We start from the raw sequence: 15236 nt of genomic DNA, 5'->3' as shown, positions 1-15236 counted from the left end.
TGATACCGCCAATGCCATTGCCGACTGAGTATCCCTAGAGCTTGCGAGAAACTCTACAACGGCCGAGATGTGCCCAGAGACCCACTGGCAGCTTTGCAAAAAATCCATCAGGAATGCTGCAGAAGAGGTGCTAGGTTTCTCACAGCCGCCACCAAGGAACTCCTGGTTTGACTCCGAATGTGCGGAGGCATACAGATTGCGGCAGGAAAGGAGGACACGATCTACGTCGAAAAGAGAAGGGATGAGATCCGCTTGCTCAGAAGAAAGAAAAAAGCCCATGAGTAGCGTGCAGTCAAGGAGATCTAGACATATTTTAACAGGAAACAGGTGCGGAGCTTTTATAAATAGCCGCCCTATACCCTACAAATATAAGAAGGGGAATACCGTAGTCGAGACCCAGTCAATGCTAAAAATCTAGAGATATTTTAAACCAGCTGCTTAATGGTGATAAAGTCAACGATTCCGCCAGCGAGCAGGCACGTCAAATAGATTTGGTTGACGATCTAGAGGATGACGTTGGAAAATGATCGTTTGCTGCGTCGAAATTGGAGGAGACTCGACCGAAACCTTCGAAACCACCAGAGGACTTCGAGAAGGCGATGCGCTGTACGAGCTGTACAGCGACTTGCCACTGGTAAAAAATTGGTTGTTCAACGTTTAAGATAGCTAGGACATATCGAGATATGCTCATCGAAGCTCCAGCCCGTAACGTATTCAACGCCAAGCCTGAGGAAACAAGAAGCAGATGAATGCCTCATTTCCGGCGAAATGATCAAGTTGAGGCCGGCGGTGCGGCGCACGTTAACTTGGTATTCGAAACTGGACGCAGCAAGTTGGAGGTCGAGTAAGCTAGCGAAAGTTATTACTTGAGGCCCAAGAGTACAATGCGCTGTAGCGCCAACTAAAGTAAAGGTTATGACACCGATTATCGATCTGATGTACGATCTGCTTAGAGATAGCAAGCAACTTGAGCGCTTTAAATCTAGTGTAGGCCAGATGTTTTTTGGGCCCTGAAACGTAAAGATTTGATTGCATTTGATGTTTGCCTTCTTCATAGCGCCTTGCATTAGCAATAGTTTACATGAAACGATTGGTATTCAAGCATTAGCCAAACCTTATTACTGTACCATTTCTGGCGAGTTCATCTGCCTTACAATTTCCTGGAATGTATCTATAATTTGGAACCCACCGAAAGTGAATATTAAACTGTTGTGGCAATCCATAAAATATGATCGACAGTTATGGACTGTTATAGAGTTTGTAGAGAAAAACAATTAAAGATGTTAGATCTTGCAATGTTGTGCATGAAAACATGATTTCTATAACGTACATATTCCAGGGAAATTAAATAATAAAAATATTTACTTTGAAATCTGAGTTTTAGCGGAGGCTTTATTTACATTGCTGCACTTAATTATTGACACAGCAAGCTTTTTTCAGGTTTAATGAAAAAAATATTGAAGTTAGGAAACACCTTATTTCTCCAGCACACAATTATTGGTACAGTATGTTAGTCTTGACAGTTCTGTCACCCAAATTAAAACCCGCAGTTACATTTATTAACAAACAAAAAAAAGATTTGTTTGTGTGGATACCAGTGTAGTTATTTTGAACAAAAAAAAATTAACAAAAAAGGAGGAAACCACCAAATCGGAAAGAAAAATATTATTTACATGCATAGTCAAGGCAGGTCATATGCAGAGATTGGACAAATTATGAAAAGGAGCCGATACACAATTCGCAGCGTTGTGCACCGTTTCAAAGGGGAATCAAACTTCAAAAGTGAAAAACATTCTGCGCGTCCTCGGGTTTTAAATGCTCGTGAATGCAGCCGCATTGTACGGAAAGGTAAATTTAACCCTCATATTACATCAACTGGAAATAGCTGCTGAAGTCATTTTAGAGTTTGGGAAATCAGTTCACCCTATGACGATAAAAAGAGTACTCCATGAAGCTGAATACAACGCACGTATTGCTAGGCGTAAGCCAATGATTTCGCCAGTTATCCAGAAAAGACGTTTGGAATATGCCTTTGAGTACGGAAGCAAGCCAAACGCTTTGTGGGATGATGTACGCTTTTCTGACGAGAGTAAGTTTAACGTGTCCCGTTGTGATGGTCATACAAAAGTCTGAAGAAAACAAAATACAGCACTCCAGAAAAATAACTTGGCACCTAAAATAAAACAAGGCGGTGGAGGAGTGATGATGTGAGGTGCATGTCAATGACAATGACCGGAAACATACGGCTCACGACGTGCGTATTTGGTTCGCATATAACATTGCACATGTGCTTTCACAACCACCACAATCCCCGGATCTTAATCCAATTGAGCATTTATGGGAAGAGTTGGATAGACGCGTAAAAAAGCGTTTGATATCTTATAAAGCTCAACTCAAACTAGCATTGATAGAGGAATGGCAAAATATTGGAGAAGAAACGACTACAAATTTGGTGAATTCTAAGCCAAGGCGTTTCGATGCTGTTATAAAGCAAAAGGGCCTCCCTACACTAAGTACTAATACTAACTTATGTTTATTAAAAGATTAAATATATGGTGCCACTAGTTTTGTGCTGGACAACTTATTTTAAATTAACCTAACTGCGTTTAATAGTATATATATATATGCATATACCAAACCAAAACAAATTTTAAAAATAGCGTGTTTCCAAGGCTTATAATGTTGCTTTTAAGTTAAAAAAGCGAGCTGTGCCAATTATTAAGTGCGGCACTGTATATGTCTTTAATTTCATTTCATTTATTCGTTAATAGTCAATAACTGTAAGATGCAAAATCTTATCAGTTAGTTACAGATTGCAGATTGGTAGATCAAGCAAATGTTGAATAATTTTTATTATATTTTAAAGTTTTTAAATGCTATTTGAAAAATAATATTTAAGAGCCTTTTTAATTCTAGTTGCGTTTAGGATATCCTTAATAGTGCTGGGAGAAAGTTCCCAAGTAAAATTGATCTTGTCGAAACAGTATTGTGGTTGGTGTTTAAAGAGTACATCAGAGAGTAGCAACAAATTAAGAAGTTTAAGGTAATTGTCAAAGGACATTATCTAGCAGCAGGGTTTCAAAATTGGATACACTGTCATATCTTCGTGGGCCAAAAACATAGCGAACATAGTTGTTAAAAGCTACATAAAGTTTAGGTTTAATATCATAACTACAGTTGCGATATAATTTACAACCATATAATTAAGATTGATATTGTTGCGAAAATGACTTAGTCCACCATAAAAATGAACAACACAAACAGAGCTTTTTTTCTGAACTCATAGAAACAACGTTGCTGCGAAGTGTCAGATGAAGGAGAACGGCCGATTAATTGAGATAGAAAGAGACACCTGTTTATTACAAAGAAGACGACTAAAGGGAATTTTCGTGGAGACTTCGAAACGGAAGGCATATAAAATGCGCGCGTTAAATGAAGCGCGTTTTCTTTTTCTTTCTGGCAGATCCCTAAGCAGCTAGTACACTACCGTAATATCAATCCTACAAACAAGTTTATTCATAAAAAAATATACCTCTCGGGAACCATAGGCTTTGAAATAAAATTAATTTCAAAGCTACAAATTGTTTTACTTATTTTCAAGAGTTCTTTCTTTCCTCGATTCTTACGTTCTCTGCGATTTTAGCTACAATATTAACAGTCTTGACAAGCAACATGCGTGTGTTTACTGGTGTATAGTCCTGGGTTATCCATGAAGTACGTAGGGCAGCATAAACGTTGCCTATAATTCCATTTATATTATTGTCCTATGTAAGACAGCGGTAAAAATTAACACCTAGATTTCAAGCAGTTCCTTCATATTCAGTGGGGGCACTATACTTAACAATATCAAGGAAAAGTAAGAGAGATCAAGAAATAACTGATGGGGTTCAAGAAAAGACTCTTTAAAATTTTGTCAAGGTCTACATTGATATTAGAGGCTAAATCAGTCCAAGATGACAACTTAAGTAAAGTTAAAAGTCGTCGACTTACAGATGCCAGGAACAGTTTTCGATCAAATTTGGAAGATCATTGATATATATATATAATAGTAGAAGAGCCAATATCGACCCTTGAGGAACATTGGACAAAGTGGACAGTCTCCAATCTGAAATGCTTTTTTTTGTGTTAGTCAAATAAGAATAACAAGCTTAGCGGAACTTGAAGAAAAAAGAAACTGTTGCTCAGTATTTATTTAATAGAATGACATGATTGACAGAGTCAAAAGTCGAAAAATCATAAGAAAGTTACATCGTCCCTCAAAGGAGTGCTGTTGTACAGTTGTGTTAACATAATCGGAAGAAGTTAGCGTTATGTCAATGGGGCGTTTGTGAGTACTGATGCAGAGACGGCAAAAATGGGTTTAGCGGTTAATAAGAGGAAAACAAAGTACATGTTGTCATAAAGAGAGAAACGCCCACACGACGTTACGGCCAAAACGTCACCATCGACAGACGTAACTTTAAGGTAGACAAGGACTTCGCCTAACAAGGTTTCGCTATGAACACAGAAAACAACATCAGCGCTGAGATCAAATGAAAAAATACTCTTTCTAACCGCTTTTTCTTTGGGCTAAGAGATCAATTGAGTAGCAAAGCCCTCTTACGAGCTACCAAAGTGTCGCTATATAAGACCATCATCATCCCCGAGCGAATGAAAGCGCCTTATGTCGTTTAGAGAGAAAAGTTCTTCGCGTGGTTTAAGGTTCCGTATGAATAGAAGGGAAGAGGAGGAAAACTTGAAACAACGAGCGGCGTAGATTTCGCTAGAAGGATAAAAGTCCAACAACTGATGGCACGTAGAACTTGAAGTGCTCAACTGGAGGCAACATCTATAGATAGAGACCCTGTTAAAAGAATAATTTTGTTTCGTGAGGCCCGAGGACTATAGCGCTAAGTGAGTTTCATGAGCTAAAATGCGTATGAAACCTATAGTTTTTGAGTAACAATAAAAAACATTACTTCTATTTAATAGGGATGTAGTAGTTTTTTAGGTAGAAAAAATAGGGACAAGCTAGGTCGCATTAAATTTTGTAGTGAGGCTTACCTAAAGAAGAAAGCTGCAATATGAAGGAAGTCAAATTTTGTATCATTTTAAATTATTTTCATTGAAGTGTTGAAAATTCATTTTTTTTTTCAGTAAGTAAATATTATACTATATAAAGTATTGAAGTATTTGTACCATTGAGCATATTACCTCAAAAATAAACAATCGGACGGTCAAGACACTGCACCGAAGAAATTCGGAAACTTATTCGAAAACTGCGTTTAGAGGGAAAAACCTATCAAAATATTTAAGATATCCTAGGCTGCTCAGCAAAAATGGTAAGTAACGCCTTTAAATGGCAAAATAAATCGAAAACGCGAGGCCTAAAAAGGATGACTACTGAAAGAACTGACCGAAAAATTGTTCAGTTAACAAAACAGAAACCTTTCATAGGCTCTGGGAAAATAAGAAATGGACTTCAACTGTCTGTTAGCGCTGTCACAATACGAAGATAATAAAAAACGAGTATTTTAAAACAGAAATTAATAGATGTTATTAAAATTCTAAAGAAGAAGAGGTATTGTTGATTTAAAATTGAACGCAAAAAGTTCAATTTTTGTTTTGTTTACTTTATTAGATTTGACAAATGTCACACCCATCTTCACGAGAATGAGAGAGAGCGGGACGGCCATAGTCCTTCTGACAATGGTTCTCTCTGTCATTTTCGTGAGGAAAAAAAATACCAAGTTTCGTTTCACGTTTCAATAGATGGAGGATTTCCATGTAAGTGAAACCAAACCAGATTGACGGTCTGGAGAAGGTGAACTATTTGGCCTGAACACACACTTGAAGTTACTCCAAATGGAGAATGACCTATGGCCCAACATAAAGTTTAAATAATTGTAAATTCATATTCTACGTAATTTTAGTCCTTTGTATACATTGTCAATATTGTTTAACGTTGTTTAGATGAACTTTGAAAAGAATGTAATACTTAAATAGATTTCATGGGCGTATGGGTGGTTAAGTTTTGGGCAACTTAATTCGATATTAAGGTAACGAAACATAACGTACAGATGCCAACTATTTTGTTTCCTTTCCTTTCGAGCAGTCATTAAGTTAAAGTAAAGTTAAAGGTTTTCTCAATTTTAAATTTCTGGTCTTTTGTATATATCGAAGTAGGAATTGGGGGTGGATGAATGCAACCCTGGAATCGTCGTGAACTGGAAGTGAATCCAGCGGGCGGAGAATTCCAGGGTGATTTGCATTTAGCTGTGAGAGAAAAAGGCGAGTATCTAAGCAGGACCGCGAGAATTTCATCACAAGTTGAGATCAACAAGCCGATCTCCGATTGGCTGTTGATGAAGTAATTGAAATCCGCCACTCCATATTGGCTGAAAGCTTAAATGGCGGGAGATGAAAAAGAAGAGATAGGACAGATCTTGGGATCTGGCCGTCAATTCTAATTATAGTGATTCTGGAACAAAGATAGAAAACAAAAATTGAGAAAGAAAAAATCTTAGAAAAGTTAATTGTGTGTAAATTCACAAACGCATCACTGCAGAGATGATTTGCGATCATTCCTGTATCATATTCATAAACGCAAATAATTGGCATCACTTAAAATGTCAAATGTTTATTATTGCAAAGATGGATAAACTGAAGCGCAAGAATTTTCTTGATAACTTGTTGCTACGCGATTAGTTGCAAAAATGGCGGAAAAGGAGAATGGAAAGTATGTAATGAAATTTTAAATTGTTTATAAATTAATTATTTTAATGAATTTCAGGGAATATTTTACCAGCGCCGAGAATAAATTTTTAGCGGAAACAAGACTTACGTATGAGGGTGAATTCATTGGAGGCAGGAAATCCAAGTCAGTATTGTGGAGGAAAGTTCTGGATGAGATAAAATGTGTGGCTCCAGATTTTAATCATAACAAAGACCAAATCCATCGAAAGTTCCTAAATGTGATCATCACATACAAAAGAATAAAAAAAGAAACAAGGAAACTGGAAAAGATGTGACAACTTGGATACATTTCGATAGATTGGACCAAGTGTATGGAGCCAAACATTCAATTCAGCCTCCTGTCCAGAACTTGCTCTCCTCAATACTGACTCCTAGCAACATCTCGACAAATCAACTACGCAGCAGCTTGGATTCCTTGCCTTCTTCAAACGATCAGACTCCACTTTCGTCTACTCAGGAAGACTTATCGTTTTCGGAAGTAATTGGCGAGGAGTCTTATGGAGCACAGGAAGAAATTACTCCCAGTAAGCGCCATCGTAAAACCAAAGACCAAAGACGTCTTACCCTCGAAATCCGCATTTTTCAAAGAAATTTGTTATTTTTCGATTCATTATTATCAATGAGAGTTTTTATTAGTAAAACATCCATCACAAAGCAAAAGTTGTTTTTAGACGTAAAACTTTTTGCCAATCAGCATCGCATCGTAATCAGCTGAGCAACGATCAGCATAGCAAAAAAAAACAGTGATGCCTAATCACTACCAAAAAATTTGACGTTTGTGAATTTACCCTGTGTCGTTAATTAAAAAAAAAATGGAAGACATTTTTTTAAGGAGGAAAAGAAGAGGAGAGGAAAATATCTAGTTGGGGATTCTGCAGGAAAAAGACGAGTACAAATTTGTTTATTTTGTATAAACTCGTTCTAATTCTTTTATCCCAATTTTGTTTGTGGGAATTAAGACCTTAACGGTCCATAGTCCATGAAATCTTTCGTTAATTTTTGAAACGATCCTGAGTTTTCATCCTGCTTTTGCAATGTTTCTCAGGCATATTTAAATAAATCAATTTGTCCTAAAAGGTATCCATTTTTTTTTTATTTTCTCTTATCGTGGTTGTATTGTTTCGTCAGTGTTTTTCTCTTCTTGGTTTCAGAAAAGGTTTGCAATTTTCTTTTTCTTACGAAACGTAAGAACTCCCCTGTGACAATTACTAATTAAAGTAATTATTTTGATATCAACGTAATATCACATCCTCACTGAGCTCGTCGTGGTGGCAGCACTTAATTTGCTGCTTGTTGCAATTTTTGCCTCGTCGCCTATTCGCCGCTGTTGTTTGACAGTTCGGCATAATTTACTCCTTTTAATTTGGTATTTCGCGCGGTTTTTTTTTTTAAATTAAGGTGGCAGGGATTGAATCCAAGAACCCTTGCATGTCAGTCCAACGCACTTACGATCATGCCACGGGTGCTAAACGGTGATTTTTTAAGAGCTTGAGAACTTTTTTTAAAAAAAAACGCATAAAATTTGCAAAATCTCATTGATTCTTTATTTGAAACGTTAGATTGGTCCATGACATTTACTTTTTGAAGATAATTTCATTTAAATGTTGACCGCGGTTGCGTCTTAGGTGGTTCAATCGGAAAGTCCAATTTTGGGTAACTTTTTCGAGCATTTCGGCCGGAATAGCCCGAATTTCTTCGGAAATGTAGTCTTCCAAAGCTGGAATAGTTGCTGGCTTATTTGTGTAGACTTTAGACTTGACTTAGCCCCACAAAAAATAGTCTTAAAGCGTCAAATCGCACAATCTTGGTGGCCAGCTTACCGGTCTATTGCTTGAGATGAATTGTTTTCCGAAGTTTTCCCTCAAAATGGCCATAGAATCGCGAGCTGTGTGGCATGTAGCGCCATCTTGTTGAAACCACATGTCAACCAAGTTCAGTTCTTCCAGTTTTGGCAACAAAAAGTTTATTAGCATTGAACGATAGCGATCGCCATTCACCGTAACGTTGCGTCCAACAGCATCTTTGAAAAAATACGTTCCAATGATTCCACCAGCGTACAAACCACACCAAACAGTGCATTTTTCGGGATGAATGGGCAGTTCTTGAACGGCTTCTGGTTGCTCTTCACTCCAAATGCGGCAATTTTGCTTATTTACGTAGCCATTCAACCAGAAATGAGCCTCATCGCTGAACAAAATTTGTCGATAAAAAAGCGGATTTTCTGCCAACTTTTCTAGGGCCCATTCACTGAAAATTCGTCGTTCTGGCAGATCGTTCGGCTTCAGTTCTTGCACGAGCTGTGTTTTATACGGTTTTACACCAAGATCTTCTTCCATGTGGTCGAATAACGCAAACCCAATTGCTGCGAACGGCGACGAATCGACATTTCACGGTCTTCAGCAACACTCTCAGAAACAGACGCAATATTCTCTTCTGTACGCACTGTACGCATTCGTGTGGTTGGTTTAATGTCCAATAAAGTAAACTGAGTGCGAAACTTGGTCACAATCGCATTAATTGTTTGCTCACTTGGTCGATTATGTAGACCATAAATCGGACGTAAGGCGCGAAACACATTTCGAACCGAACACTGATTTTGGTAATAAAATTCAATGATTTGCAAGCGTTGCTCGTTAGTAAGTCTATTCATGATGAAATGTCAAAGCATACTGAGCATCTTTCTCTTTGACACTATGTCTGAAATCCCTCGTGATCTGTCAAATACTAATGCATGAAAATCCTAACCTCAAAAAAATCACCCTTTACATTGTTTTAATATTGTAAAATATTCGGCAAAATGAAGTGCAACAGTATGCCATTGGTAATGGAAAACAATATGAACCTAATTGCATATACGCTACGATTGGAGAATCATATTTAAACGCACTTACGCAGTAATGACTCCAAAGAAGAGGGTGTCAGGTTTTTAAATAACAAGGTGTCGGTGGCCCAATGTAATGCCTCTTCAAGAAATAAGACTGCCAGAAAATTTGTATTGAAGTGATTGCAATTGTTTTGTTGCTTGTAGCACGTAGCTCAGTCTTATTGATTTCAATCAAAACTTAAAGCGTATATCGTTTTTTAGTAATGACGTAGTTTAAATTTGTCAAATATATAAAGATGACAGCTTCTAAAGTGACAGCCGCCTAAATAGTAGGCTATTTAAAATGAAACATCCTATTGAAAAACCCTATATTCATAATTCAAGAAAACCTTCATTCGATTTGTGTATTCTTTGGTAATTAAAAAACTAACTAAAAATCAATATCTACAGATAAAAAGAAATACATTTGATTAAGTCTTATCGCATACTTTTTATCAAACAACACTAAAGCATTGAAATTAAAAATAAAATATCGAGTACTGATACCGCTCTTATAAAGATACTAATATTTCAGAAATCAAAATAATATTTACAAAATCGTTAATAAGAAATCCATAAAACAACATAATATCAATATTGTGTTTAAATAAAATGTATACAAACAAAGTTAATACTCTAAATTATTAAGTGCCATTAACCTACCTTCAACCAATCCGCGAGAACAATGACAGCTGGATCTTGCAGTGAATTCAATAATTCAGATGCAACCCGTTTCTTCTCACGGCGATAGTTCTTCCTCTGTGCTTTATATGACTCCTTGCGATTGAGCTTCGACGTATCAGTTGGTTGTTGCTGTCAAAAAAGAAAAAGAAAAAAACAATGATAACAATTGAATTGACAACTAGATACAATTGGAAACATCATCGACAACTTACTTTATCTGTCGAACTGCCATCAAATTTTGAGCTGCTGTCTCCCCAATTGGCGATGCCTAGAAAGAATTTCATTGCACGAAATTAGCCAAAATTCAAAGTACTGAAAGATCAAAAATTTATTTGATCAAAATTTGCTGCACTCTATTACAACACCGTGTCGACAGAAAAAAAAAATACAACAAATAAAAACAATCTTTTCATCTATTTTGTTTTTGTTAATTAACATAAAATTCAACAGAATAATAAAAATACTAATAGTACACAAGACTATACGAGCAAATGTATCTCAAGGTAGATATAAAAACATGCGCATTCTATTTTTACATTTATAAATAATTGTATAAATTTATTTTTTTTATTTTATATTTTGTTTCTATTCTTCTCTATTCTAAGGTTCTTTTTTATTTATTTAAGTTTTGTTTTATTTAGGTAGAGGTAGTTCAACAAATAATTCTACTGTCCACTTTCTGGCCAAAAAGAAAACTAATCACAGAGAGTCCGAAACAAAAAGTACGTACGATATAAACATTTATTTTATTTTTGTTTTGATTAAAAACACACATTAGACAGCGCGCAATGAATTGAAATTGAAAAAAGAGTAAACAAAATAAAATTATTAAAACAAATTACACACAAACAACAATTGAGAAAATTAAACGAGCAACGAGTTTATCTACCGCAGTACTAACAGAAATATCAATAAATTATTAAAATTAAAAATAAAATAAACTGAGCGAAACAAAATGCGAACATTAAATTCAAAACTTGAAAAGCCAATCAACGTTGTCAAGTACAACTGCATAGCCAGTGTTGTAGGATCGTGGGAAAAGTCTCAATGACAGCTAAATGCAAAACTTGATGAATTGTATTCTTTTGTTTGTGCTCATAAATGTCATTCGAAAATATAAAACAATGTGCGTACAAGAAAAATAAATTGTTATAAACAATTTGAATGATTTATACTTTTAAATTGAGGTCTTATAAGTTGGGAAGTCCTGCTTACAAAATTATAGAATTTTAAAACAAAATAAACTAAGCTTTCTCAAACAATCTTTCAGCGGTTTAATGCCTTTTCTTAATCAAACATTAGAAAGAAACAGAGTTTAGGAAGGATTTTTCGGAGTGAAATTAAATTCACTCCTTGCTAAACTTGGCCTAGTAAGTATTCAAAAAAGTCTCTGAACAGTTTTATTACGAACAGAGCCAAGTGTGAAATCCCCTTTATTAAAAACAAAATATCAATTTCTGTTGCATAGATTTTGGTGCCTACATTTTATGTGGAGTGAAAACACTAAACTGTCACTTTTAAAAATATTAAAATACTTGCGATGAAGGTAGTTTTAATCTTAATTTTTCCAAACAAAACTGAAGTTATTGAATTTTGTCGTTGGAAATAATTTTATCATTTTTGTAGAGTTTTGTTTCTTTAATTTTTTGGATCGAAATTCAAATAAATCTTTGTTTTTGTTTTGTTTGAATTTTAAATTACATTTAACAAATAAGGGTTGTTCATTTCGTGGTTTAAAATTGATAGTTCTGCAATTTATCATCTATCAAACTCAGCTGTCATTTGAAGTGTCATAATAATACTTGAATGTTTTCTTTTAACAACCAAACAACGCTTTTAAATTATTAAAACTTACTCCAAAAATGGCTTGTTCAAAGGTAGTAATTTTTCGAATCTTACGCGATGGTTATTGAATAAATCAATAAAATTTTAAACAAAATTGAGAACATGGATCTTTACATTTGTCGTAAGTACGTAAGTAAGTCGTAAGTATGTTGTAGGATCGTGGGAAAAGTCTCAATGACAGCTTTTATTCTTTTTTTTTTGTGCTCATAAATGTCATTCGAAAATATAAAACAATGTGCGTATAAGAAAAATAAATTGTTATAAACAATTTGAATGATTTATACTTCTAAATTGAGGTCCTATAAGTTGGGAAATCCTGCTTACAAAATTATAGAATTTTAAAACAAAATAAACTAACTTTTCTCAAACAATTTTCAGCGGTTCGATGCCTTTTCTTAATCAAACATTAGAAACAAACAGAGTTTAGGAAGGATTTATCAGAGTCAAATTAAATTAATTTCTTGCTAAACTTGGCCTAGTAAATATTCAAAAAAGCCTCCGAACAGTTTTATTACGAACAGAGCCAAGTGTGAAATCCCCTTTATTAAAAACAAAATATCAATTTCTGTTGCATAGATTTTGGTGTCTACATTTTTATGTGGAGTCAAAACACTCAACTGTCACTTTTAAAAATATTAAAATACTTGCGATGAAGATAGTTTTAATGTTAATTTATCCAAACAAAACTCAAGTTGTTGAATTTTGTCGTTGGAAATATGATTTTATCATTTTTTTCTTTGTTTCTTAAATTTTTTAAATCTAAATTCAAATAAATCTTTGTTTTTTTTTAATATTAACTTACATTCAACAAATAAGGTTTGTTCATTTTGTGGTTCAAAGTTGATAGTTCTGCAATTTATCATACATCTCAGCTGTCACTTAAAGTGTCATAATATTACTTAAATATTTGCTTTTAGGAACCGAACAAAGTCTAATTCAAACGTAGACATTTTTCGTATATTACGCAATGATTATTGATTGACTTGAATTAAATAAATCAATATAATTTTAAAGAAAATTGAGAAAAGTTAAAGCGTTACTTACATTTTTTATAAGAACGTTTAGCCGAAAATATTAATGCCGCAAGTTTAAGTGTTGCTTTTAAAGAAATCAAATTTTTATACAAAATGTATTGCCAGTTGCGTTCTTTTTCTCTGCACTTTCGAAAGCGAAAAATTAATGTCTCAAAACGATTATTAAGAGTTTAACAATTTAATAGTAAGCAATTTACTAAGGGACTCCAAAATGTTAAACCTTTCTTTTAGTTTTGCTAACTAGTAAAATGCTAATTGCATTTTATTAAAAAAAAAACAAGCATCCAAACATGTCTAAGAAGTGACAGTTCATGAAAATAAACAGAGCAAATACGCTTAAACGGATTTATTAATTGATATTCCCAACTTTTGATTTGACCATTCTATCCAACCCTCTAATAAGAATAATTCTACAGATGTCACAGTGGTTTATCAAATTGTTAAAAGTTAAAGTAGTCATTCTGAGATTTTAACTTTAACAGATTGTTAAGTGATAGTAAGGTGTTAAAATCGTTTTAAATTAGGTAATTCGTCTTTAAGCTTAATATTTTGGTAAAAACTTATTCAAAATGAAACTTAATTGTTAAAAACTTTGCGCCAATGACTTTGTGTACAATTGTACATATGTAAATGTTCGCATTGCAGTTTTCTGAATGGAGCCATCGAAATACAAAATCTGAACGAACCTTTGCTTTTGACTTTCAAATTATTTAATTACTTCAAATATGTACTTTAATTACTTCAAATACTTTGATTACTTCAATGCAAAACTTCGAATCACTGCCAAAAAAAATGAAGCACGTTGAATTTTAAGGACTTTAGTAGTTTTCCTTTTGTAAACTTTTCAATTTTAAAAAATGTATTTTTTTTTTTTTCCAATAGTCCAGTTAATAAAGGTTTTCACCTCAAAAAAAAATCCAACAGTTTTAAAACTTGGCACACTTACTAAGCGATGTCTGGTGATGACCAAAAAAAAAGTCCCCAAGAATCCGAAATGAGCTCTAGCGGCAGTTAAGAGAAACATGGAGATTGTTTATGTTCTTCATGTTTATCTCGAAAACTATTTGTCGTATCAAAAAATGTTGTTCCACAAAATTAAAGCTCATTAAATTTTATAAAAAATGATTTTTGTGATTGATGATTTTGTTCGTATCGATTATAGTTTATAAAATAACTCTAGCGGCAGTGAAGAGAAACATAAGTTTTTTTTTCGGTTTTTCGGGTTTATCTTAAAAACTATTTGTCGTATCAAAAAATAATCTTCTTCAAAATTAAAGCAAATTAAATTTCCTAGAGAAATAGATATTAATTTGTTTGTACGTGTTTTAGTTTGTTAAATAACTCCATAGGCATTGAAGGAAAATACGTGCTTATTTAACTTTTGAATAATTTAAAAATATAGTATGCATTTTTTTGTGTTCGAATTATCCACAAAAAAAAAACTGTAGTATTAAATTTGTATGTTCCTTCTTACTTCTGAGGCTCATTGCCTGCATGCCCAGAGAATAAGCATTGTAGCAAGTTACTTCGTCATCTCCAACGGTGCCAATAGCGAATTGACATGATTTAATTTGTAACTGGAAATGGAAGATTACTTTGGAACCAATTTGACAGCTTTACAATGTCTGTATTACATCTAATTTTACGTGCCTCCCCAAAATCTTCATGTTTCTCACTAGTAGAAAAAAGAACGCCAGTGAATTCTTCGAGTGACGAGAAAATTTCATGAGTAGCAGACAGCCCTAGAATCCATTTGCTAAGTACACTATCAGTGATTCCACGCCCTGTTGTCAAGCCACCCATACTCTTCATTCCACGCATTGGAGTTTGTTCAACCGTCTGGTCCGACCACACCCTTATCCAAAATCGGTCAGTTCTTCTCATAGTAAAGTCTTGGGTCATCCCAGAAGGCAGTATATTATGTCCTACAGGTGACATGATTTGGCGAACGAGAAGTGTCCGGTGGCATTGAAATATGGAACTATATTCTTCACACAGTTAATATGGGCATTCTAATCGCCAGACCGCTAAGCGTGAATTAAATCTTTAAGCACTGTAATCTAATTTTTTTTATT

At 34.5% G+C, this 15236-nt stretch overlaps 1 protein-coding gene across 4 annotated transcripts in view; it reads right to left on the bottom strand.

Moving 5' to 3' along the window:
• LOC129943268 (oxysterol-binding protein-related protein 8) overlaps positions 1-15236 on the bottom strand; it is a 119544-nt gene that overhangs the window by 28250 nt on the left and 76058 nt on the right. For all 4 annotated transcript variants that reach the window (XM_056052575.1, XM_056052576.1, XM_056052577.1 and 1 more), the window contains 2 exons: positions 10495-10550; positions 10262-10411 (listed from right to left, as the gene is read on the bottom strand). In XM_056052575.1, coding sequence (XP_055908550.1) covers positions 10262-10411; positions 10495-10550 — 206 coding nt within the window. The remainder of the gene's footprint in view (positions 1-10261; positions 10412-10494; positions 10551-15236) is intronic.

Source organism: Eupeodes corollae, chromosome 1, assembly GCF_945859685.1.
Source record: "Eupeodes corollae chromosome 1, idEupCoro1.1, whole genome shotgun sequence".
Taxonomy (NCBI): domain Eukaryota; kingdom Metazoa; phylum Arthropoda; class Insecta; order Diptera; family Syrphidae; genus Eupeodes; species Eupeodes corollae.
This window is presented reverse-complemented; position numbering and strand designations above follow the sequence as displayed.